The 24322-nt window shown below is 41.6% G+C and overlaps 2 protein-coding genes across 3 annotated transcripts in view; one reads left to right on the top strand and one right to left on the bottom strand.

The window, feature by feature from the left end:
* Positions 1–407: 407 nt before the first annotated feature.
* LOC125728835 (ATP-binding cassette sub-family D member 3-like) lies at positions 408–12700 on the bottom strand. Of its 2 annotated transcripts, none has more exons than XM_049005515.1 (23): positions 12535–12700; positions 11887–11923; positions 11601–11699; positions 10749–10837; positions 9938–10007; positions 9267–9364; positions 8824–8947; positions 7476–7532; positions 7195–7337; positions 6913–6982; positions 6662–6731; positions 6415–6512; positions 5776–5867; positions 5487–5581; positions 5310–5385; positions 5095–5158; positions 4300–4377; positions 4137–4202; positions 3782–3871; positions 3099–3218; positions 2230–2334; positions 2089–2145; positions 408–1664 (listed from the first exon to the last, which is right to left on the bottom strand). In XM_049005515.1, exons 1-23 carry the CDS (start codon positions 12642–12644, stop codon positions 1587–1589), a joined length of 1986 nt encoding a protein of 661 aa, XP_048861472.1. In that variant the 5' UTR covers positions 12645–12700; the 3' UTR covers positions 408–1586. The 2 variants fall into 2 exon arrangements, with proteins under 2 accessions (XP_048861472.1, XP_048861473.1); XM_049005516.1 differs by having other exon boundaries at positions 5490–5581; positions 12535–12699.
* Positions 12701–14804: 2104 nt separating this feature from the next.
* Positions 14805–24322, top strand: part of LOC125728837 (rho GTPase-activating protein 29-like) — a 34719-nt gene continuing 25201 nt past the window's right edge. The window contains exons 1-2 of the mRNA XM_049005517.1: positions 14805–14957; positions 16198–16530. Coding sequence (XP_048861474.1) covers positions 16284–16530 — 247 coding nt within the window. The 5' untranslated portion in view covers positions 14805–14957; positions 16198–16283. The remainder of the gene's footprint in view (positions 14958–16197; positions 16531–24322) is intronic.

A 24322-nucleotide genomic window follows, 5' to 3' on the forward strand; every position in this document is an offset into this window, starting at 1 on the left:
GAAAGTACATATGCAAGGATTATCAATAATGTCAAGAGGCTGCTGCTGTCGGAGACCTTTGACTGGGTGTGACATCACAGGTATTCCAATGTGAGGCCATTGGCTCCACCTCTTATCGTTTACTGGAAGCTTAAGGCTGAAGGTTCTTAAATGTACTATAATGCCTTCCTGAATGTCCCAGCCTTGTTCCCTTTCCTGCCTGGGATAGGCTCCGGCCCTCGTAACTCTGACCAGGAGAAGTGGCTGGAAGATGGGTGGTTTTTCAAATCGAAGGGCACACAAACTAACAACCAATTGCCATGTGGAGAATCCTGAGAAGTTTGCAACAGCACCCCCTAACCAGCCTCCAGCTTCACTCTCTTCCCATCAAAAAAGGATGAATATAGATATTGAGTACAGACACAGTATTTTTTCTTAGGTTATTTTTTAATGAAAATTACAGTTCAGCGTATTCTAGATCCATGCACATATTTACGGCTACATTCTTGTGTTGCCACAGTCCTGTATAAAACCAGGAATCTTACAAAGGTGTTTTTTTAATTTTTAGTTTTGAAATGTCAAGAAGGTAATTACATCAGTTTGCAGAGGCAGCAGCTAAGTGTCCCTTAACATAAGTAAAGGAGGCTGTGACCTTGCATATCTATCCATCATCCCAGACCTTAGAAGACGACAAACATTGCATAACAGTTTCTGAACCCACAGCACTTTCGTATTTCTCAACCCAGGATCAGTATCAGAGAAGTTTCTGGCTAAAGAGACACTGAGCACAGTATTGGACATACAGTAGTAACATTAGCTCATTAAAACATGTGCAAAAACCTGCACACGCCTACACACGCATGCACGCACACACACGCACGCAGACACACGCACGCACACACACAACAACAGTTAATGTGCCGATTATATCAAAGGGCTGATTATTAAAAAAATGGGTTACTGGGCCAGATGGGGCAGGGGAGAAGAGAGAGTACGTGTGCCAGGCCTCTGACGAATTTCAGTTAGGTTAATGCCTTTAAATCAGCTGTAGCTGACAGCATCTTCAGTAAATCACACACAAAAAAGCAAATGGCTTCACTATAGGCCCAGATCAGTTACTGATTTCCCACGGATGCATACGGACCGGGATCCACGTACCCCCCCCCCAAGCACTCCCACGACAAACTACATGCTTCAGTGGGGTTAGAGACAAAGACGGGAAACATTCCTGGTACTGATAGACCTGGGTTGCCGCTCTTGATCTGGACTAAACAAGATGACACGCTTCAAAGCTGTACTCTTACAAATTCCATGTTAAGGTAAATTTTATCCTTAGAAACATGACAGCGACATATTTCTTTGGGATTAGCCTATTTAATAGTCTGAATAAAGGCAGTCCAGTGTTCAAGACTAGACAATGGATTTTTAATTACAAGTTATGTACAGCAATTAACAAATTTATTATTAAACCATCTTTAGAAATTTAAATAGTGTTATTGGGAACGATGGGTCGATCTGATTAGAAACAATACTCTGTCTAGCTGACCGCTTGCTTAAGTGGTAATCATCAGCCTTGGCCACTGGAGGGCGCTGTGGTCACATGCCACTTATGAGCCGAACTCCACGGTTTCTGCAGTAATGGGTTTGAACTCGTAGTTCCCCCTCCCGTCCATGTGGAGGTAGTACTGTGGGACGAAAATAAAACAAAATGGTCTCAACTTGCACAAGTCCAAGCTCAACTGACTTCTTGACTGAGGTTTAGTTGGACCCGTCACTTTAAGAAGGGTAAACAAATACCTATTTATAACAAGCTGGCAGGGAGCACAGGGTTATGCTGACAAGAGGTTATACTAAAGGTTATACTGAGCTTGCACAGTACATTGACCTTATGTACTCAGTTAAATAACCTGCTGCCTGAATTGGGTAAAATTTTAATTAGCTTTGCTAATAAAGCATTGGAAACAATTGTAACATTGATCGATGAGTAAAAGATACTCAGTACAACTGCACTGGGCAACAGAAATGGTAGAAATATTCTAGAATTTAGGGAAGTGCGCTACAGTGTTAACCATTTCCTGAAGTGTTTCAGAAGCGTTTCCTGGGCTTTACCTCATGGTGCTTCCACAGGGACTTCCTGTGTGACACTGTGAACAGAGTGATGCCGACCTAAAGAGCAAAGAGCAGCGGTGGTCAGGCCAGCCCACAATCGGCGACGCGTCCCCGTGGATCTCAGCCACCTCCAGCAGTTACCTTCCTACAGTGGCTGTAGATGTAATCCTCCACGTCAACGCTGACGGCGCTGGTGCACTCGTCCAGGATGGCGAACTGAGGCTTGTGGTAGAAGAGCCTTGCCATCTAGATGGCACAGCCAATCAAAAGAATGCGGGGGGGAGATACACATTACATAATGATGAAAACCAATCAAATTAAAACAGTCATTTTAATCCATAATTTTAATCACTGAAGCCACATTCAAAACCAAAGCACTTTTCCCAGGTACAATCTCTGAAGCTCCACCTACCCCGATCTCTCCAAAAATCCCAGTGAGTACAGTATTCTGTATGGAGTTACCACATGATCCAGCTACTGTTTATAGCTTGTGGCAAGCGATTCCACTAATTAGGAAATATCAGACTACTCATTTCACACTTCTTTTTTTTCCCCTCAACATAATTCTTCCACAAATCTCCAAAGCTGCAGAGATGCTTAACATATATTTGAAGATGTGTGATGCATGATAGTGAGGGAAGTATCTGATTGGCTGGCTCGTCAAGGTGCTGACTGGTGGAGCGGCTGTATTGTGACATCATACCATCCCATGAAGCTGTAGCTGTAACAGGTTATCCAGAAATAAAAAAAAGTAAAAACAACAAAAACACAACAATGGTGACTAAAGCAAGGTGTGGTGAGGCATAGATGTGGTTAGATGCCTATTAGGGAAGCCTTTCCTACAGCTGTGTGGTTGTGCTCTCACCATTAGCTCTACATAAATAAATGACAGGTTGCTGGCAGGCGCTGAGCTGTGGAGGACACGCTGTGCGATACGAAGGTCATCTCCCTTCTCTGAAGTCCCGCGCTGACTGAAGTCCCAAAGAAGAATAAAGAAAACAAACACCCACCGCCATCCTCTGCTTTTCCCCTCCGCTGAGGACATCCATCCAGTCCTGCACAGTGTCCCACGTGCCCTCTCGGTCAAGAATGTGTCCCAGCTGGACGTTATCCAGATACTCCTTCAGCACCTGGTTTTGGGCCACACGGAAACATGTTTGTCGGGGAGACGAGCCGCATGGCTCTCTAAGGCAGGGCTCCCCCAGCACACGCTGTACATTCATTTTGCGGATCAGAGGATTTAAGGATGATTCCCGGATGTCTTATGAGCAGAGGTTGGCAGAGCTGAATTGGTTTAGCCTTGAGCAAAGGAGACTAAGGGCTGCCATGATTCAGGTATATTAGGTTCTAAGAGGACTACATGCAGTTCATCCAGATTGTTACTTCAAAATCTGCTCTAATTCAAGAACCTGTGGCCGCAGTCGGAAACTAGCAGAGTACCTGAGAAAGAGCTTCTTCTCACAGCTTGTAATTGGAGTGTGGAACAGTCTGCCCAGCAGGGGAGTGCAAGCTAAGACCCTGGATTACTTCAAATCTGAACTTGACAAGATCCTGCCAACTTTATATTATTAGTTTAATTCCCTCCAAACGACCTCGATGGGCCGAATGACAAACGAAAGGAGGCCACTTTATGTTCCTATTACACATGAATTCCTGCTCTAAGGCACCAAACGGCTCCTTCGGGAGAGAATACCTGGTCGGAAATCCCTTTCCTCCTCTGATCTTCAGGGGTGTCTGGGTAGATCACCTGGTCCCGCAGAGACCCCAAGGTCATGTAAGGCCTCTGTAGCAAAATGTCACAGACATGAAGTCAAGAGATCCTACAGTTCAATGCTAGACAAAGGTCCACATAAAGGATGACTCTCCGAAATGCTATTAAACAGATATTAAATATCACTTTGCAATCACTACGCAGACTGATACCATCAGCTAGACACACTACGCAGATGGTCAGGTATCACTAATAAAAGATGAAACAAGCACATTTATGTGGACAAAACAAAAAGATAAATTAAAAATAGAATACCACAAGAAAGTTAAAAACATACCTGAGGAACATAGAACAATTTCCCTCTTTCGGGTTTGGTGAGGCGTCCACCAAAGAGAGGCCAAAGCTTTAAAAAAATTAAACACACACACTGTTACGTCAGTATGGATGGATGGGTCACGTTCAGCCTCCGCAGCCAATATTAAATATCACACTACACTTACTTCTCCAAGGACACGGAAAAGTGAGCTCTTTCCACAGCCATTAGGACCACAGACCAAGACATTAGTTCCAGACCGTACCTTTAAGAGAAAACACATAACGTACCTTAATGTTTATCTGTGCTTGGATAATAAACGGCAGTTTCCTGCACAAAGGTCTCAGACAGCCAAAGAAAATGGTGTTTAAATGACATTCATGTTGGTAAAATCTATGCTGTTATGCCTGTCAGAGTGTGTGAGCGTAACCATGTCAGATCCTCCACTAAAATCAGCCCATTACTTGCAGCAACCACACAACACACTAATGCCTTTTTTAATCTACCACTAGTACAATAGTACTAATCAATATCTCATTGACTTTTTTTGTTTGTTTTACTAATTAAGTTAATTAAGTGGTGAAAATTAAAAAACACATGCAATGGCTGCAGGGCCCCAAGCAGAGGTTTGAGAACTGAAGTGGTGTTTATCTAGCCATCCAACTAGATACCAGTAACTTTTCAGAAAGCAGAAGAAATTTTTACTCATTTTTATTGTTACTCTTAAGTTGCATACACTCAATGTTAAATTCTGATTTTTGTTCTGAGCAGATGTGCACTTACTACACAGATAAAATAGTACTGAATATAGTAAATATAGAGTAATTCTTGACTACAAGAGTTCCTAGATGAGAAAAAACACTAGTGAGATACACCTTAAGATTACTTCCTCAGTATACATCCCCTTGGTTTTACTTGGACTCAGAAAGGGACAGTGTTTATGTCTAAGGTGCTTCGGCAGAATGGTTAAACATTAAAGTACCTCAAAGGTCAAGTCTCTGATCAGAATGTCTCCATTGGGAGTCGCCAGTGGTGTGTGGTCAAACCTGCCACCAAAACACCAATCATCTCATTGAACAACCTGCATTTGCCAGAAGTATAACAATGTCTAGACGCTTTAAAAATCAGAAACTAATAATGATAAACCACCACATATTTTCCGAATATAAGGGGTACAACCAAAGTAAAAAGTCTTACTTTATGATCTTGTCCGTGTTGATAATCTCTCCATTTCCAGGGACGAGAGTCAGTTTTTCCACAGTTTCTGAGTTCTCTAAATTAGACAGGAAGGGAATCCACAATTTCACATTTATGGCTCTGATAATTACTGGATCATGGACCCGAAACACCACCAAAATATGACATAACAGCTGCTACCTCGATCGTGTTGAGTGACCATGGTTCGCTCGTATTTCCCAGCATTTAGTTCTTTCAGGACTTTCATCAGTTCAGTGATGCGGGCAGTGAACCTGCGTCAAAATGTCACAGCATTATTACAACTGCACTGTTTGTTTGTAATGGAAATTACACCGAATGGATGGTAAGAGTGAAAGGAATAAATACGGTGGAGGAGTTCATACATTGGGGACCCTCAGGAAGCAGGAACAGCTGAACGAATGAAGGATTTAAGAGGAGAAAAGCTCAGAAAGTTAGCATAACTCACCCAGACAGCCTGGACATCTCCCTTCCAGCCAGCACGATCCTGCCCAAAGCCTGCGACATGCGCAGAAGCATGCGACCACTCTGGTAGTAATCCTGAAAGCAGAAGAGAAGTTGAAGGTGCAAATCAGACTTTTAAAGGTGAATAAACACACACCTGGACACATACTAGAGGAGAACCCAAGAGTCAATTTGAACATCGAGTCTATTCCAGAAAGACATGTCATTGCATGACTAGGAAATAAGATGTTATGGTCTGTAAAACTAAGTTTGATTTTGGAAGAATTGAGCAGTTGAATGGTTCCCATACCATTCAAGATATATTATAGCAAAAAGCAAGAACCAAAAATATACTAATGGTCCTTACTAAAGAACATATATTTCAAAACTGAGAAGATATAATGTAAATTTACATACAGGCGTATGTCTCCAATTTGCGTTAGTGCTTCTGTAAACTACGTATTTCGGATATTATTTGTATTTATGTCCAGTTTTATTTAAGGTAGTATTAGACAGTTCCTTGAGCTGCTTTTACAGCTTTAATGTTCTCATGTAACTGTCCACTCTAAAAACTCATATTTAGTGATGAAGTAGCAGTTTGTGTTTTTTTTTGGGTAATTCTATTAGCTGTTCCTATCTTTACCTCCAAAAGTTCTGCATGCGTGCTCTGCTGATGACGAGGATGGGACAAGTCCAGGAAGGGACGGCTCACTACCAGGTAGCCCACAACAGTGGCCAGATCTACAGGGGTACAAGTGGCCAGGGGGTGTTGAGATCCTAAATACGCCCAGCTTCATAGTGGCCATTCAGCACACAGCCAGACTGTAGTTTATTTTTCTTCACAGTTACAGACAAATGCCAGGTATCAGACAAATAACGTTTTTTCTTACATTTGGCAATTATGCTGTCAATAAATCCCATGGAGAACCGGAAGAAGATGAAATTGTGCAAATGATCAACCTGCAAAAACATGTTAAGAATCAGTGACAGAAAATCTAGGCTTATCTCTAGCCTATATATTCAAAATGGTTTTTTTTTCAATTAAATGTAAAAATATATAATATATGCTGCAGAAGGGCACCAACGAAGACCTACTTTAAGATTTACTGTTACATGTGTATTCTTTGTAGGAAGTTCTTACGAGTTTCTGGAAGGTAGAGTGAATGGTCTGTTTCTCTCTTATGTTTCCATTGTAGAAAGCGATCTCTTCACTGCATGAAGAGAAGACATTTCACTGAGAAAATAACTCGCTGAAATCTATTTACATGTCAGACTACAAGAGTTTTGATCCTCTGGCAAACAGAATTTGATGCTGACTCATAGGTTGCTGTCTATTAGCACTAACGACATTTTCGGTGTTAGCAGTGGCTGACTGAATTCACTTGGTACAGCCCAGTGGAAGGGAGGCGACTTCATGACCCACCTGTTGGTGATGAGCCGGGAGTTGACGTATCGGTACTCCCCCTCATACCTCTGCTCCGTCACTGTCATTTTACCAATGGGACGCCGTAACCTCGTCAGGAAGAGGCCGGAGATCAACAGGTAGGCCATCATAGAAGCAGGGCCCTGATATCAACCACAGACAGACATTTTAGTAGACATTTTCTTTAGCCTTGACATTTTTAAACATCAACAAAACAAGAAACTTGAACACAGACATAGTCTGTACCATGATTTTCCATTTAAAAACCAGATTCTCTTTACCTGTGCTCCAATAGCACTTGTCAGCTTGAAGATGTACAGACCAATGTCAAGAAGTGGCTGCAAGACAGAAGCATTTATAAACATTATCCCTCGATTTTAAAGGCATTAACAACTCTCGAGCCATCTCATTCATCCACTACAGTGAGTGTAAACTCTTCTGAGACAGCTGGAGATATCAGAGACTAAACTACAGCTTTACAACGTGTGTTTTTGTGATAAACACCAGCTTTCTTGAGCCTCTGGAGCCCACAAACCAAATAATTTCATTTGGATGCCAAGCTACTTAAATAGCATTCTTAAAGCCTACATCTTCTTATTAAAATTAAAAGCCCAACTCACCTTAAATGTCTCTAGTAATATTTTGCTTTGAGGTTCCAACCCATTAAACCACTGTGACTGTCATTCCTATAACTCCCCGTACCACCACAATTAAAAAGTGATGGCTAATCCTTGTACCAGAACATACACGCGTCAAGACTACAACAGATCAATGAAATATTATTTTTTACAAATTCAGTGAGTGACATGAGCAGTTGTCATGGTGAGCATTTGCTTCATGAGCCAGCTACAGTGTGACCTTATCACAGGGAACTCTTTACCCCAGTTGGCTGGGCGCTGTGTCTATAAGTGACTCGTCCCGCCCTCAGCCACATCTGACTCCGCCCCTTTTTATTCTACTGCAGTCCGATGACGTCATTTGCCCACACACCTTCCCAGCAGATAATTCTGGAAGACCTCCAGTCTTTGAGAGAGTGAACACTAGGTCTCTAGGCTTCTAGGCAAGCCTGCTAGCTAAAGCTACAACTAATTTGTTGCTACAACAATTTAGAAGAATTTTGGTTCTGCTCAGTCTTTTTTTCAACAGACAATGAAGTCACAATGAAGAGATTTTTTGCTTGTGGCCTGAATGCAATAAATTTCACAAGCCAGCTATAATTTAGAGAATCATTTCTCAGATTTTTCTTGTGCTCGGGGGAAGTTAGGCGTGTGGCTCAGTAGATTGGGACGCTGTGCCTGTAATCAGAAGGTCGCCAGTTCAAATTCCAAGGTCGGCAGAGTGATTTCACTGTTGGGCCCTTGAGCGAGACCCTTTACCTTCAGGGACAGGAGAACCTTTGCTTTCTCAAATGTATGTGACTTTGGATCAAAACCTGTACTAAATAACTGCAATGCAAATGGTAAAAAAAAATCTTGTGACTAATTTTTTTCTGCAGTGCTTTTGTGGCTTTCTGATGCAAAACATTTTTTAAGTTCCTGGACTAAAGGGTCTTGCATATCATTCAAGTGTTTTTTGTGGATGTACTTGGGTGGCTGTGAAAAGAGAACAGGAGATGCATTTGGAAGCTACCTTGCTCAGGTTCGAGTACAGGTCCACCACGCTGTTACAGAATTTCTCCACATCCTGGGTCAGCAGCTGGTCTGCGTTAGCGATACGGTTATCCAGGTTGCCCATCTTATAGTAGGTGTAACCTCTAGGGGACAGAAAAACGCAAAGTGGTCTCAATGGAATTCACCTAAGGTGGGCATTTTAAGGTTCAAATACATTTTTTTTCTCCCCATGAAAAGATCCAATTTCTTCCCTTACAGAAAATGTTTACCTGAATAATATTTAGCTACTGGGAAAATTCATCAAGACACGTAAAGTCCATAAAATGATACCTGAAGCAATTAAATATTCCACCTTAATGAATTTGCAACAAAAGCGTACATGAAATAATGGCAGTTCAAGCAAAGTTGCCCCTTTTCAGGGACAGAACGGAGACGGGCGGGTGAAGGAAGGGCAGTACTTACTTCAGATACTCATCATAAAGGTGCCTGGTGAGTCTGACACGGCAGCACAGCTTCAGCTCATTGAGGCCCAGCTTCAGGAAGTTGTTCACTAAAGCTATCTAAACGAATCAGGATCAAAAGAGAACTGTGGACAACTTGGCAGAAATGATAAACCTCCACCATCTCTAGCTTCGTCAAACTATCATCAATGTCGCATTGTGTCTGACATGCATGGAAAAATTAACATACCATAAGGAGGCAAAATTAAGAAATATTACATTACAAATAAGGTTGCTATTCTTTAATCTGAAGATAAAGTATTTCCATTGCTTGGAGTACGTGTCTCTATAATTCTCCTCCACTTAAAACAGTTCTTTGACACATGGTAGATAAATGCGACTGAGGATCTTGCCATTCACATCAATTATGACTCGTCAAGCCATACATGTTATAACCAATCCAAACGCTGGTAAACACAAGTTTCTCTGCCCGTTACGCAAGATTCCTTTCATTAATTCAGGGCATGTTACCATGTGATGAGCAGGGCGGGGGTTAATCCTAAGGGCACTACTTAAATCCTGCCAAGTAAAATATGTTAATTTCCACATAATACAGTCAATGAAATTGAGGTATCAACCTTAGCTGATTCGCCTGAATATTGTTTAAAATTAAAAATTTAAAGATACACTTACAAGAGGCATGGCGGTAATAAAGTTGAACAAGTACTTCTTGAAATCTTTTGTCGAGCGACCAATAATTGCACTGCAAACCACATCATGCAGAAAAAGAAAGCGTTGTTGTCAGTAGATGGAACATGTAGTGGACGAGTCGCAGAAGCAGGGGTGTCTGCCCTGTCATTAAAAGAAGCAGGAGAAACGGACCCGGAAATGGCAGACAGCCATTTCACACCTTCAAAAAATTGGTCAGTTTTCTTGCTCTGAAAGCCATACAAATGTTTTCTGCAATGATTAATAAGTTACTCAGCCACAGGTGCAGACATTAATAAATCTCATTATCCCCATGCGGGTGTCACAGGGATGAAAATTACCCCAGGAATGACGGAAACATAGGAATAAAAGTGTTTCTTGAATAACACAATATCTCTGCTAATGATACCACTGCAAGGGATTAAAAAATAACAATAATTAGCACATAGGCATTAAAACTGCATATAAATTCAAAGCAAGTTGGCTACAAACTATGACCTATTAACTGCGTGCAAGGCATGTTATGATGAATAATTACAAAACGCCCCTTTTGTTGTACGGAGAGAAGTGACCAATCTGTGCTAGTCGTTCTTTCCCACAGCGGCGTGGCTAAAAGCAAAAACCGGAATACCCAGAATATGATACCGCTCCATTTAGAGGCGAGGGAAAAGCACCTTACGGGACGAGGCGGCCTGCCAATATGAGCCGATGGCCCTCGGACTTCCCCAGTCCCTGATCCCTATCAATGGCCCAGTGTCCATGGAGTCTACAGGACAGGACACATATGGGAACTTACCTTTCAATCATTGTTCCGTTCTGGATCATCCAGACATCGCAGTAGGTACGAGCAACCAGCATCACTGCGATAAGGACCAGATATCCCGACTAGGACAAAAGTAGTACAATGGCAAAATAGGAGTACAATGACTATCAATTACCAGGACAAATAACCTCAATTAAAAAAGAAAGAAAAAAAGTTACATACATTTTTTGAATATTTTTGGAATGACAATGGGTGATAACTTACAAAACACCTGTAGAAGCTTGTGAAATTAGCACTTTTAACGGGCTCGTAACATTTCCGCAATTGTCAGACGAGCATAATTTCAGAATTCAATCTTTTCTGAAATGTTTATACATTCGTCATATTCACATTCAGTTCATTCGGCGCAGCTTCCAACAAAGTTGCTAGAGAATGCTTGCAAAAGGCTCAGCATACTTACAAACAGATCACTTTACACTGACACACACATCCATATATAATTTAAAAATATGTCATATTTAGACACTGTAACAAATACTGCATAATGTTGTAATACTAGCAGTTATCGGAGTAACCATTCAAATTGAAAAAAATACATATTCAACACAGACTCACGCCACATTTTAAAGTCCACAAGTTTAGGATATTTCATTGGGACACATTTCATCTGGGTGTTCTGACATAACCTTAAAAGTGTTGCAATAGCTGTTCATGGAAAATCACAAGGGCACAGAGGACATACTGCTGCTCTAAAACCATTTACTATGATGATGACAAGGTGTTCAGCATGCCATGCAAAAACTAGATATCTGAACCATAAATGAGGTGGACTTCAAAATCCAGCGATAATAATTAACGAAACAATGGCAAATAAAGAACACCAACCTCCTTGCAAAACATAGTAGGAAGCATAATCCTGCAGATCCGACAGAGACGTGCAAAGAACACCTTGTCCACAGCAGCTCTGTCCTTCTTCGCTTCTTTCTGCAAATGCAAAACCACGTGCGAATCGGAAGAAAAGGCGTTAATGACCCATCAAATACGCCGCATGCATATAAATGTTAAAATTCCAATCTTACAAAATAACATTAAGACAAGGTGCTGGATGATAACTCGGCACTACAGTAAAATAGAAAAAAACATTTTCTCAAACATATTATGGAGTACTTACGTCATTATTCAGCTGCAGTTCTGACTGACCTTTCTTACTAGAAAACACAAATATTATTATTATTCCTAGTGAAGAAACCGGCTTTGTATGTGCGTTGGATATTTGCATGAGAGGCAGGCCGTGTGATGTACCTGTCGTGTGTATGTGTCACAGACTGCTGATGCGCTTTCCTGCTTACTGTCCCCCTAACTCCCCCAAACAATGATGCCAAATGTCAAGCGGGGTTGCAGAAGCCGTGGACGATCTCGAGCTGCGAGATGCCAACTTTCCAAATGCACTGTCCAGAAACGCGTCGTTGGCACCTGCGCTTTTTTTGCCGGCTTTGTCGTGTCACTGCAGACGTTACCGGCATGCAACACTGTAGCATGTCCATTTTATCGGATACAAAGGCTGCCATTGTTTGCCGAAAAAAGCACAGATACGAAACTGAACTGGATCACCGATGTATTTTAAGCTATGTCAAACGAGCAATTGGGAGTGAACGTCTAAACCCAGACTTCCATATTCGGACAAGGTCCTCCGCGCTACACCTGACTTCATAGGTATCTACCGGGTTGCCTCCACCCGACCTTTTCTGTGGCTATTCTATTTATATTTACAACAGAATCGGCCACAAAATTTCGCGTCCCCGGCGATCGCACCACGTACCCATTGGGTTTGGCAGGCCTCCGTCTCTGCTTGAGGAGGAAAAGGATGAGGAGGACCCCGCTGATTATGGAGGAGTTCTTAGTTGTCAAGTACTTGCTGAAGGCCGCCATGTTTCGCACACCGAGTTGGCCGGTCAGAGAACAGCGTCATGCATGCCGGGATACGAGGAGGAGACTAAAGACTGTCCTTGTGTAACTGCTTAACACAGCACCGAAACTGTGTGTCTCCAGTCACAGTCCCATAGTAAAACTCATTTGAGTAGGAAATCTTAAAGCGCATCGGGGTAAATTAATGTATTACTGCGCATATAGGGACGTACAGAAAAAGAAACAAAGGAAAGGGGACTTTACCTAATTTAAATCACAAATGCAGCTACAAAGATGAGTCATAAATAGGTCGGATGTTAATTATCAGTATATGCCAGCTATTAAATGGGTCTTACAATCAGCAGCTTTGTGTGAGTTTTCAAAGTATCTTCAGTTCTAAAGGGGTCAAATATCCCATGAGCTTAATGGGAATTTCTGGACTATAGAGTGACATGTGCCGATATCCGCCTATGCATTACCCCCTCAAGGACAAAAACGTTTCTGCTTCAGGAATGTTCCAGTATCCCACCACCCATACTTTAGGACTTGTTTGACTGCATTCCAAGAAAGACTGAAATTGTCCAAAAGGGTTAGGGTGGTCCCACGCAATATGTCCTTAGTGTTATATCTTTACATCATCCATCGCTTGTATGTTTAGATTGTCACCAGAAAATCACCAGAATTCTGAGTTCTTACTCAACATTGTCCTCTCTGTCAAATCATTTTATTAATTTACTTTCCCCATTGTGCAACATAGCATACAGTATGTAATTTTAGTAAATAAATCGACTACGCGTTTAATTCGGTGTTTGAAATCAGCTAAATGAGTTATATGCACTAAAATGAATTAACATTTGATATTTTTGCATCCAGTATCGGCTTTTATCGGCAGCATTGTTTTAAAATGTCAGTTGCAACAGCAAACTTACAAAAAAGGACCGAGATAGTCACTAGATGGCAGTAGTAGCGTTCAGACAATCGTAGGCGTTTCCTTCATTTTGTCAGCAGCCGTCCCGTCTCTGTTTCCGTAGTAATGCTTATTTCATTTCTACTGGAATTGTCGTATGGGCTGTGTATTCTGAAAATTAACACGCAGAGGAATAGGGTTTTACAAAATTGGTTGTATGAAAAATAGATAATAAACATACCATACACGTTTATTGTTTTGTTCTAAAGTATAATTCCGAAGATTTTTTTAATTATTAGAAGATTTTATCCAAAGCAGCAAACAATTGTGAAAGCAGAGTCAGCCAGTTCTTGGAGAAATTGTAGTTAAGGGTCTTGCTCAAAGGCCAAACTGTGAATTCACTGAGTAGACCAGGGGATTGGAACTAGTGACCTTACGATCACAAGAACAAAGGTCTACCCCACAAAGCCACACAGCAGACCCATTTAACTTTGGATCTGTGGGAAATTATTCATATGATAGAATTAGTGCAAAGACTGGGTTTGTTGAAGGTTCAAATCCCAAAGGGTCTGCAATCCTGGACAAGGGCAGCTGAAGGATGGATGGAGGGATGGATGAATGGATGGACTGCATATATAACTGACCAGAATGTTTGTTCCAGAACAACAAATGATAAAAATGTACTCTAATCTTTCTGTAGCTCTTTCACAGTATGTACAGCTATTGTATTCACTATAATTATAAATATTAACATTGACTGTAAAGTAATATTGGAATTGCATTCTAAAAGCACATCAGTCCTTTCTGTGGCGTTATCAGACACTATTTAAATAGACTCACCAGCAAAGTGTATTTTGATATAATAGGAAGCCTTTTACATACTGGATATCTCAAGTACTTCAAGTGGTCAAATATTTTCCGATGTACTGCTTATAACCTTATCTAGGAGACAAATACCCTTAGTAAACGGAAGAACTGAGAGAGCCATCAAACAACACACATCCATACTCCTGCCGACACGGCATCCGTTATAAAATTACTCTGACCTACATGAGAAACGCAAATATGTTTCCTAAGCACCTTAGAGACCCCATCGCTGCATGCAACTCGCATTGCACACACAGCAACGTGTAAAACACCTGTTGTTAAGGGAGGCCTCTATGATTAGATAGGTATACTCGTTTTCGCCTCTCTGCGGTCAACCAGCCAATGACAAGTTAGCTTGCCCATCACGTGTGAAGGGGGATGGCTCGGTAATAGAGAATGCAGTGAATCACGATTTTAAGTCGCTTGAAAGTGAGACAGAGTAGTTCTTACATTAACACTGTGCTTGGAGCGAGGCTTCAGAGACGGGGGTTTAGTTTAAGGGTAGGGTCCAAGCTAGATTTCTGGACTTCCAGACAAGGCGATGTTACTGATGCAAAAATCAGGTGAGCGCGCTGATAACTAGGACCCGCTGTCGTACAAAATAACAGATCTAATAAAATTATTTGGCCAAGTAAGTGCAATCCACATATTGTGAGCAGGGGCGCCTAGTTACTTATGTTTGTTTGTTTTTTGCAGATATTAACATTGCTTGTATTTTGTCAGATCTTTGAAACTGCTGTCCTCAGAACTTAAGGGGACTTTACTTAATGTGTATTATAGGCGCTGTTTAGCAAATTACTCTGTTTAATAATTATGTAACAGCACGAAGGTTGTCGTGGGTAATGTTATCAGGAAGGCTGTAAGTGTCATACATTACCTACTTTGGGAACATATCCAGTTTTCTACCGGTGGACTATACGTTTCGAATACAGTGTTACATGCTACCTAGATACCGGTTGGACTTAGTGATTGATGTAGTGGGTATGAAGTCAATAACGTTCTCTTAGTCTAAGCACTAAGTGGTATGGTTTATTAACAAGCTGTTTGAATATTCACCACAGAGGGTCCACATGTCGTGTTGCTCAGGTGGAACGAACTCGGTCGGTCACCTTGTTAGGCTTCAATATCGGCGACTGCTGTCGCAGTAGGGTCATGTAAAAATGTATCTAAAACGATGTTGCACGGAGGGTTAATTTATACTGTTTCAAAGTTTGGAATTTGAAACGGTTTGCATGGGTCTTCCTTCTATGCTGTATATTTTAGTAAATAATATCGATATTTTTGGTATCTCAGGATACAGGTAATGCAATTTTATGGCATTACTCCTTAACGCGTCTTGTAACCCTCCCAGCCCTACTTTTAATATAAGGCTGGGATAGAGAAATGCGGGGTAAATGCAGTTCATACTGACCTTGTCCTCACTTTAGATTTTGATATTTTAATGATAGTGTCTGGTCAATAAGCCTTTCATATAAAAAAGAAATAGCTGCTTGACAGTAGTATGGCTATCCTACAGTTGTCTTAGCAGGATGAAATATTCTAAGCTTATCATATGCATGATAAACCATATCTTTTTGTACTTATTTGAATTTATTTTAAAATAAAATGTACGGAAATATATTTTGAATGTGGAGGTTTCTCATATAATGTTAGATTTTTTTGCATTACATGACTGAGTCATGCGTGATAACAGGATATTGTTTGCTGTTGTTAATGTGACGATATTGTACTATCAGAGAGGAGAATTGCCCTCTTCCTGTTTCCTTTCCTGAAGGAAAAATAAAAAGTATCTTATTGCCTTAGGGGTCGCTCTCCATTGCCTGGAGTCTTGTGGAGCTCAGTGGTGCTAAGGTGTGAATCACCCTGGGCGAGAGCTCAGCAGTGAGGGGATGTTGCGACACAGCAACAGCAGCGGAAATAAGCGGACATTGGGCATCTCCAACCTCTTCCCCCTTTCTGCGGGCTCGGGGACCTGGGGAGCCAGCCGAAATCTGAAGAGCAGCTCTCTGAACTCCATCGGTGTCGATGGCGTGGACAGCCCTGGGGAAGACCCCGGCTACATCATGCAGCTGGTTAACGACGTGCGTCAGGTCGCTGACGTCCTCCTGCGACTTAAAGAGACCTTCCTGTCCGAAGGTACGTTGGATATTACATTTCACTCTTGGAGCTGGTATGGACAGCGTCACTCTTGGTTCGTGTGTGGTGGTGTTTCCAGATGGAGATCTGGGCTGTATCTTGAGACCAGAGGTCTCTGGATATGATCCAAAACGGCAGTGATGTTCTTCATGCTGTAATTCGTGTGCCAGCATGGACGTCTGTTGGATCGAAATCATCCCCCTAGTAGGCCAACATAGCCAGCTGGTTATTATGACTCAAGCTACTATAAAACAGATTGCAGCCAAAATATATTTTTTTTGGGCTCATAAAACCACTTGTAAAATGTGCTATAAAAACAAAAATGTAGCCGTGGGATTTTTTGATCTGTAGTGGGCTGGACTAAGCTGCTGTTTCAGCAGTCAGTCACATCTAGCCAATAAAGCCGTTGAGTTGCTTGGTACAGTTCTCTTTTGTACTCTTTGCTAACCTCATTCAATCTGTCAACAGCCAGCTGTCCATTACTGCACTGGCCTGGTGCTTAGTCAAGGTGCCACTTTCCCATAATCCCTCCTGTCCCTTAGTTATGTCAACTACAGGATTTCTTGGTGCTTTAGAATACAACTATGGTGATACCAAATGCCCTCATCTTTTTTCTGATCGGTGGCCTAGGTCAAGATGAAGGACACGGTTATATCCTTATAATGAAAATGCATAGCCTGAGCTTTGCAGGTGTAAGTAACCCAAGCTAACAATCATGTCCTCTAAAATAATGAAAAAATGCAATGTAATAGTACCAAGAATATTTGTTTCCATTTCTAGCAACTTAAAACAAAGAAGTTTGTTTGGAGGCCAAAAAACAGTGAGACGTATCCATCCTTCTCCTCCCCCGTCACCCTCTGTACTGGATAAGCAGCTGGAAGATGGGCTATGTAGTGCTGACTCAGTTTCCTTCACACATTATATACAACATTCCCAGAGACTAGTATGATGGCTGTAATTCTAGATAATGTTGGATTGAGTAACAGTGTATTACAGGTGTACCTTTTATAAACATACACATGATTTATTGGGTGTTTTTGTCTTGTGGATGTTAAATTCTTTATGCACTGCCTTATTTCTGCTTTTTATCTTTTGAAAATATTATTTTGTAAAAAATGCAATTGTCAAAGTAGTTGAATCTGGTCAGAAACATTATTTGGCTTTTATGTATATGTGTGACACTTTTAAACTTTATTACAAGACTTCAAGAAGTTCTTTTTTGTGTTTATGCTTGAGCATAATGTAAATAATGCATATTAAATGCATATTGCTTTACAGAAGTTCATACTTGTTAAAAATTTCCAGACCCTGTCAACCACAGACACAAGCAAATGCACAACTTCCATTTACTGAATGAATTCACAGCTGGCTGCGTTTTTCTCTTTTTTTGAAGTGTTGCCAAATACCAAGTTCCATCGTAGTGTAAAGTTCTGTGCAGTTGTGAACTGAAGAGCTGGTATTAAATATGGCTCGTTCTGGCCTGGCCATGCATGGGAGGAGCAGCAGCTGGCTGGCAGTCCTAATCTTTGTTGCATTCCTCTTAATGGAGGGGTAGCTGCTGCTCTGTCTACACAGACAATCTTTGAGGTCCTGCAGAGGTTCGAGGTGATCTGCCTGTCAGGGAAGCATTCCTGGAAGCCTGAAAGTATGACAAAGTACATTGTTCTTTTGTTTAATTATCACTTAAGCAAGGGATTTTTTTCCTTTGTACTAACTGAGATATGTGGCCTGGTGTTTGCGTCTTCAAAGGTAAAGTGAGTGGGTTGTAGTTAAGCATGTGCATTTTCGAATGAAGATCAGGAATATACATGTAATCGCTGCATGACTAATTTAGCTGTCAAATTATTTTTAAATAAAAAAGAAAACTCAGTCAACCAGAGTCAAATACTACCCAATTATACAGGGTCCTTTTTAAGGTGGGGGTGGGTCTTCTTCTGACCTATATTTTGTTCATACTTTGAAATCTGGGTGGCTGTTATCTTTATAGGAAGCACTTCACCAGTCATTAGCTGTGTCTCACAGAAGTTCCGTTTAACTTCTTACAAGCCACTTGACTCAGGCCTGGGTTTGGTAGACCGTCCCTCAGGAGAATCACTATAATTAAACATGCGTTGTGTGTAATTAAAGATCTCCACTTGTAACGGACTTGGAGAGTGCGTGAAAAGAGTAGAAAACAGAATGTTTGATTTTTTTATTTTTTTTTGGGAGGGGGGGGGGGCTTCCTCCCCCTGCATCTGGGGGCAGCATACGTCATGTGCAGCTCTCGTTCGTTCTCTGTAGCTTCCTTGTCTGCTGAAAAAGATGCTTGTACGGCTCTAGATGATCAGAAACTAAAACCCGATTTAAAACTAAAAAAAGATTTAAAATATGATCACATTATACTACTGATAGCCCTACTGAAGTTACTAGGCTACATACCAATATAAACCATTTATGATATATTTATTTACTTTCATGCCCCATAATAGTTAATATGTTCATACACTAAAGTTTTCCATTTTTTAATTTTAAATGTCCTGCATTCTTAGATGCATCAGAAACATATTGATCCCTATTCATGGACTCATATTTATCTTTAGATATGCCACCTGGTCATGATAAAATACATAGATACTTTAAAAAACTGATATTGTAACAAAGTTGGCTGCCTGGTTTAATTTTGACCTTGCTATCATATTGCATCCTGAGCACTTCAGCATCCTAGGCGTGTTTCCATGGTCGTCACTGGGCTAGTAATGGAGTATAATTACCACTTTTTTGCGTTTCCTACAGCTAAACAGTTTCACTTGGCTATTTGGGGGGGGGGGGTGCTTGGTGTGCTGAAGTTAGTGCACTTTTATAACTGTCTCTGAAGTCATCACTGGACCTTCCAAAAGATACATTGTATATTGGGGTTAATTTATGATTGATCCGTAAAATGAAATGGCTGCATGAAGTCTTGCATGCAAGTAGCAGGTTTATTTCAGACCAAATACAGGAAAAAGCTCATTAACTGGAAGACTGTGCTGTTTGGAATTGGCGGCGTAGCTTTATGGAATAAGGCAAGGTCTTGGGTGTCTTTTTAAAACTGAAGAATAAAGCGTAATACATTTTTAAAAGCATTGCATTTGGTCTGTTATGAAAATGTTAATTGTCTGGACAATATTCTGAATGACAGGTTTATTGGAAGTATTCATTTCATTTGCATTTTTGATTTTAAATGAATGTACTTTTTAAAACAGTGGTTGTCAAATTGTAGTAGTATTAAAGCTTTCCGTTAAAAGTCCACGTATCCAGCGGCCACAAGCCCCTTTGTCTCCTCCATATAAGAATGCTGGTAGGATTGTTCTGCTTTGCCCAAGCAGGAAGTTTATTTTTCCTCATTTGAGTCATGGTTCCTTCATAGTGGGTGTTTTAATTTTTGCAGATTAGCCTTCTGTATGACTGTGGTAATTAGATGAGAGTTAAGATGTTGGTGAACAAACATCTTCCGACTAATTTTTACCGGAATGTTGGGTGCTACATAAACATGCCACCATTCTAAGTAAAATCATTTAGAGTCTCGCGATCCAGCAGTTAAAATATATTTATGTCTTCCACCTTATGAATTTTTCCTGATTTAGAAAATACTTGTACATAAACACTATAAGTATATGATTTAAAATTGGTCTTTCACTGTGTAGTATGTGCCATGAAGCAACAGCATTGTTTTAATACATAAAACAGTGTCCTAGGATTCAGTGTTGTGATATTGCTTAGAATTTACTATAATGTGCAGGAATGTGATTCAGTGGCTTGTCTCGCCGATCCATCTGAAAGCTTGTTCCCATGTAAGAATAGCCAAAGGCCCCTGATTATTCCCAGTGCAAAGCTGCTCCCAATCCCTCCACAGATTCCAAGTTTTTTTTTTTTTTTTTTTGGTATTCTTTTTAAACGAGTATCGTTTTTAACCGTAAATGGTTATTATCAGTGTGTACGCAGGGAAGGGCTGGTCTGGAAAACTCTGCCGGGCTACATTTGTGAATCGTGAATGTTGTGTATGGGCAGGTTCAACTGGGTTGTAAATACAAACCTTTTCTGAATGAAGCTGTATGTTACTGTGCTTTGCTTCAGAATCATCAGGTGAATAAACTGTTTAAGTATAGCAGTAATTGAGTAGATTAGCTTTCATAATTTTCTTGATGCGTTATGTGGAGCTCTGTTTACTAGCTATATTTCTAAACTTAAGGGGCGGCATGGTGGTGCAGTGGTTAGCACTGTTACCTCACACCTCTGGGACCCGGGTTCGAGTCTCTGCCTGGGTCACATGTGTGTGGAGTCTGCATGTTCTCCCCATGTCATCGTGGGTTTTCCTCCAGGTACTCCAGTTTCCCCCCACAGTCCCAAAACATACTGAGACTAATTGGAGTTACTAAATTGCCCGTAGGAGTGCATGTGTGAGTGAATGGTGTGTGAGTGTGCCCAGTGATGGGCTGGCCCCCTGTGATGGGCTGGCCCCCTGTCCTGGGCTGTTCCCTGCCTCGTGCCCATTGCTTCCGGGATAGGCTCCGGACCCCCCGCGACCCAGTAGGATAAGCGGTTTGGAAAATGGATGGATGGATGGATTAGTAAATTTCTGGTTACTGTTAGTTTAATACACAATAGAACAACTTGTATGAGGAAGTTGCAGTGCTGTATGGTAATTTAAGAAGCCCATTTATGAAATTATGTAAGTGTAATGAGAATGTAAGGAATCACCTGATCTCTTTTTGCATTGGTAATAGAAACCACAGCAGCATTTCTCTGCCAAATTCCTCTGTCCTTTTATATTTCCGACTTCACAATGATTTTTTAGCATATAGAGTGTTGATCTTAAAATATCTTGAAAGCCTATTTTGTTTGATGTAATAAACATTCTCTGAACTCTACTGTAAAGAAACCAGATGCAAATTTGCTTTCATCTTATGAAAATAAAAATAGATGTCAGTTTGTAGGTGGCTCTTTGGTACAGTTGCATCACACCTCTAAGGCTGGGGGATGTAATCGTACCTCTGATCTTGCATGGGCAGTTGGCATGTTCTCTTTGTGTCCTGTGGGTTTCCTCCAGGTACTCCGGTTTCCTCTTGCAGTTCGAAGACGTGCATTTAGGCTGATTGGCATCTCTAAATTACCCAAAGTGTTTGAGAGGGTGTGAGTTTATGTATGTGCCCTGCAATGGATGAAAATCTCAGCCAGGGTGTAGCCCAGCCTTGTATCCTATGCAGCCACATTGGAGCTGAAGCCTGTCTCAGAATGCACAAGGCAGGGGACACCAAGCATGGAATATCAGTCCTAAGAAGTATTGCGTTGTAAAAGCATAGATCCCCATATTTCTGTCCTTTCCCTTTGCTTAAGAAACCACATGATGCTCACACCTGTCTGTAGCCTACAGTAAGGTTCCACAGCCTTCGTCCTGCTCAGAGGTCTCTTATTCATTGCTGACTGGTTTAGATAAGGTGTTTCTTTTCTACCTGTGGTATGGAAATTAGGAGAAATAAGTGCTCCATCTACTCTTTTTATGTACTTAATTTTAATTTAGTTGTAATTGGTTTTGTTCCCTTATTTACTTTTTCCATTGTTCATTTTATGTATTTTTTAAATTTATTGATAAGGGCCCCATTGACATGAACTTCAGTGCAGCTAGTCAGTGTAAGCAGGGCAGGAAGGCGTTCTGGTCTCCACAGGCAGGCTGTGTGTGTCCCCCTCCCCCACACGCCCTGCATTCCTCCAGAACAAACGCCGGCTTGTTGCTCCAGGGCCCTGCTCACGGCGGCCCTCCTCCGGCGGCCCTCCTCCGGCGGCCCTCCTCCGGCGGCCCTGCTCACGGCGGCCCTGCTCACGGCGGCCCTCCTCCGGCGGCCCTCCTCCGGCGGCCCTGCTCACGGCGGCCCTGCTCACGGCGGCCAGCATAAGACCTCAGAGCTGCTGTTTGCACATTTCAGGTCTCATTTCTTTCCCAACTGAGGTGCATGATTATTCCACCTGGTTGTTAGTCAATGGGTTTGGTAAAGGGGGGGTGCAGGTGAGGGTCTGCCAAATAAATATTCAGGATTTCCGGTGACGGGCTGGATCTGTCGGAGAATCTGGAGCCGTATCAGTGCTTTCACAGAGGGGCTGTTTTGGTTTTCATCCTCGCTTACAAACTGCTGAATCTATAGAAGTAAACTGGAGGCCTTCTAAAAATACTAAAAATCTTATTATTCATCCGGGAGCAGCCTGGGTCTCGGGAGGATTGGAAGGCAGGATGCTTTATTTGGTCTGATGGGAACCAGCAGAGGCTGTTCTGATGGGCTGAGGTCCATGCCGAACGTGTGTGTGTGTGTGTGTGTGTGTGTGTGTGTGTGTGTGTGTGTGTGTGTGTGTGTGTGTGTGTGTGTGTGTGTGTGTGTGTGTGTGTGTGTAATATACACATACATCATACATACACATTTATGTGGAGGAAGGGTGATTGTGTGTGTGATGTCTTTGTCTCCTCTGTCATTGCTTTCTTAACCACTACCAGCTGGACACTATACAGTGTTTTGGACAAAGCAGTCTGTTCAAAGGAGAAGTGTGTGGGTATGTGTGCGCATGGGAGTGTAGCTATGATAGCTATATATGATATAATATAGTGCATTTATGTACATTTATTTGGTGGATATTTTTGTCCAAAACAATGTACAAGTGAGGCAGATAGTATACTTGGCTATATAGGTGTGTGCATATATAAATATCTACGTATCTAATATGCCAGGGTAGCGATATATTTGGGGTTTACAGTACTATTAGAAATATTTCCGTATAACCACACATGTGACCCCTTTCCTCATATGTAGCCTTTGTTCGATTCATGATCAGACCGTGATCACGGCAGACTGCAATCGATGTTCTCATCTAAGGATCGTTGTTTTTCACCATTATCTATGAGTATAGTGATAGGCTCACACCTGATTATGCTAGAACAGGGGGGGGAACACTGTGCAATCGATGTTCTCATCTAAGGATCTTTGTTTTTCACCATTATCTATGAGTATAGTGATAGGCTCACACCTGATTGTGCTGGAACAAGGGGGGAAACACGGGTTGGTTTTGAACTGATCGGTCTGTCTGGGTCTATGCAGCTTGATTTAATATTTAACAGATTGGTGCTTTGCCAAGACTGTGTAAGTCAGTGAAAATCAACCGTCACTCACTGTACTACGTGCAACTGTTAGGCCTGAAACGACCCGGTATCTCCTTCTCAGTACTGCATTCTCTGGAATCTGGACCCGGATGAGGGATTCTGGAGAATAAGGAGCTTATTCCAGACCGCAGCATTCTCTGTCTGCCTCTGTCTCCCAGCCGTATCTCACTAAAGGTCCGTTCCTGTACCGGCGGTGCTGCATGGGAGTGCCTCCTTGCATGATACCAAAAGTTTGTGGGAAACTTATTTAGCCGCCGGTCCTCTGAGAACTTTTCATGTAGCGCTGTGATTTGTGGTCGAAATTACCCGTCAAAGAATAACAAACCTAAAATTAGCTTTGCCAGTCTTCTCGCTGACGTGAAGGACGTCTTCGATGGGTTTAACAGAGCTTTGCTCCTCTCCCTCCATTTCAGCACCCTTGTAAAGTTGCTCAGGTCCTTTTATGGGGTTTTTTTTGTGCAGCGCTGTTTCAAGCCACTTTAAATCTTTCGAAAGTTTGCTTACATCCGGTGTCATTCTTCATCTCCTTTTTAATGATCTTAATTTCACTCTAAACTTGGACGGCGGTCTGTGAACGTTTCATTCCTCTGTAGTCGCTACACCCCGGTCTAATTTTTGTCACATAATTAAACC

The sequence above is a fragment of the Brienomyrus brachyistius genome, unplaced genomic scaffold (genome assembly GCF_023856365.1).
Source record: "Brienomyrus brachyistius isolate T26 unplaced genomic scaffold, BBRACH_0.4 scaffold365, whole genome shotgun sequence".
In the NCBI taxonomy this organism is placed as follows: Eukaryota; Metazoa; Chordata; class Actinopteri; order Osteoglossiformes; family Mormyridae; genus Brienomyrus; species Brienomyrus brachyistius.

Excerpts from the sequence above, each read along its gene's own strand:
- LOC125728835 (XM_049005515.1), bottom strand. The coding sequence starts at position 12,644 with ATGGCGGCCTTCAGCAAGTACTTGACAACTAAGAACTCCTCCATAATC. Across the intron at positions 9,365-9,937 it reads TTATTACCGCCATGCCTCTT|ATAGCTTTAGTGAACAACTT; the intron begins GTAAGTGTATCT and ends TGATTCGTTTAG. Across the intron at positions 5,159-5,309 it reads AACACGGACAAGATCATAAA|GTTTGACCACACACCACTGG; the intron begins GTAAGACTTTTT and ends TTTTGGTGGCAG.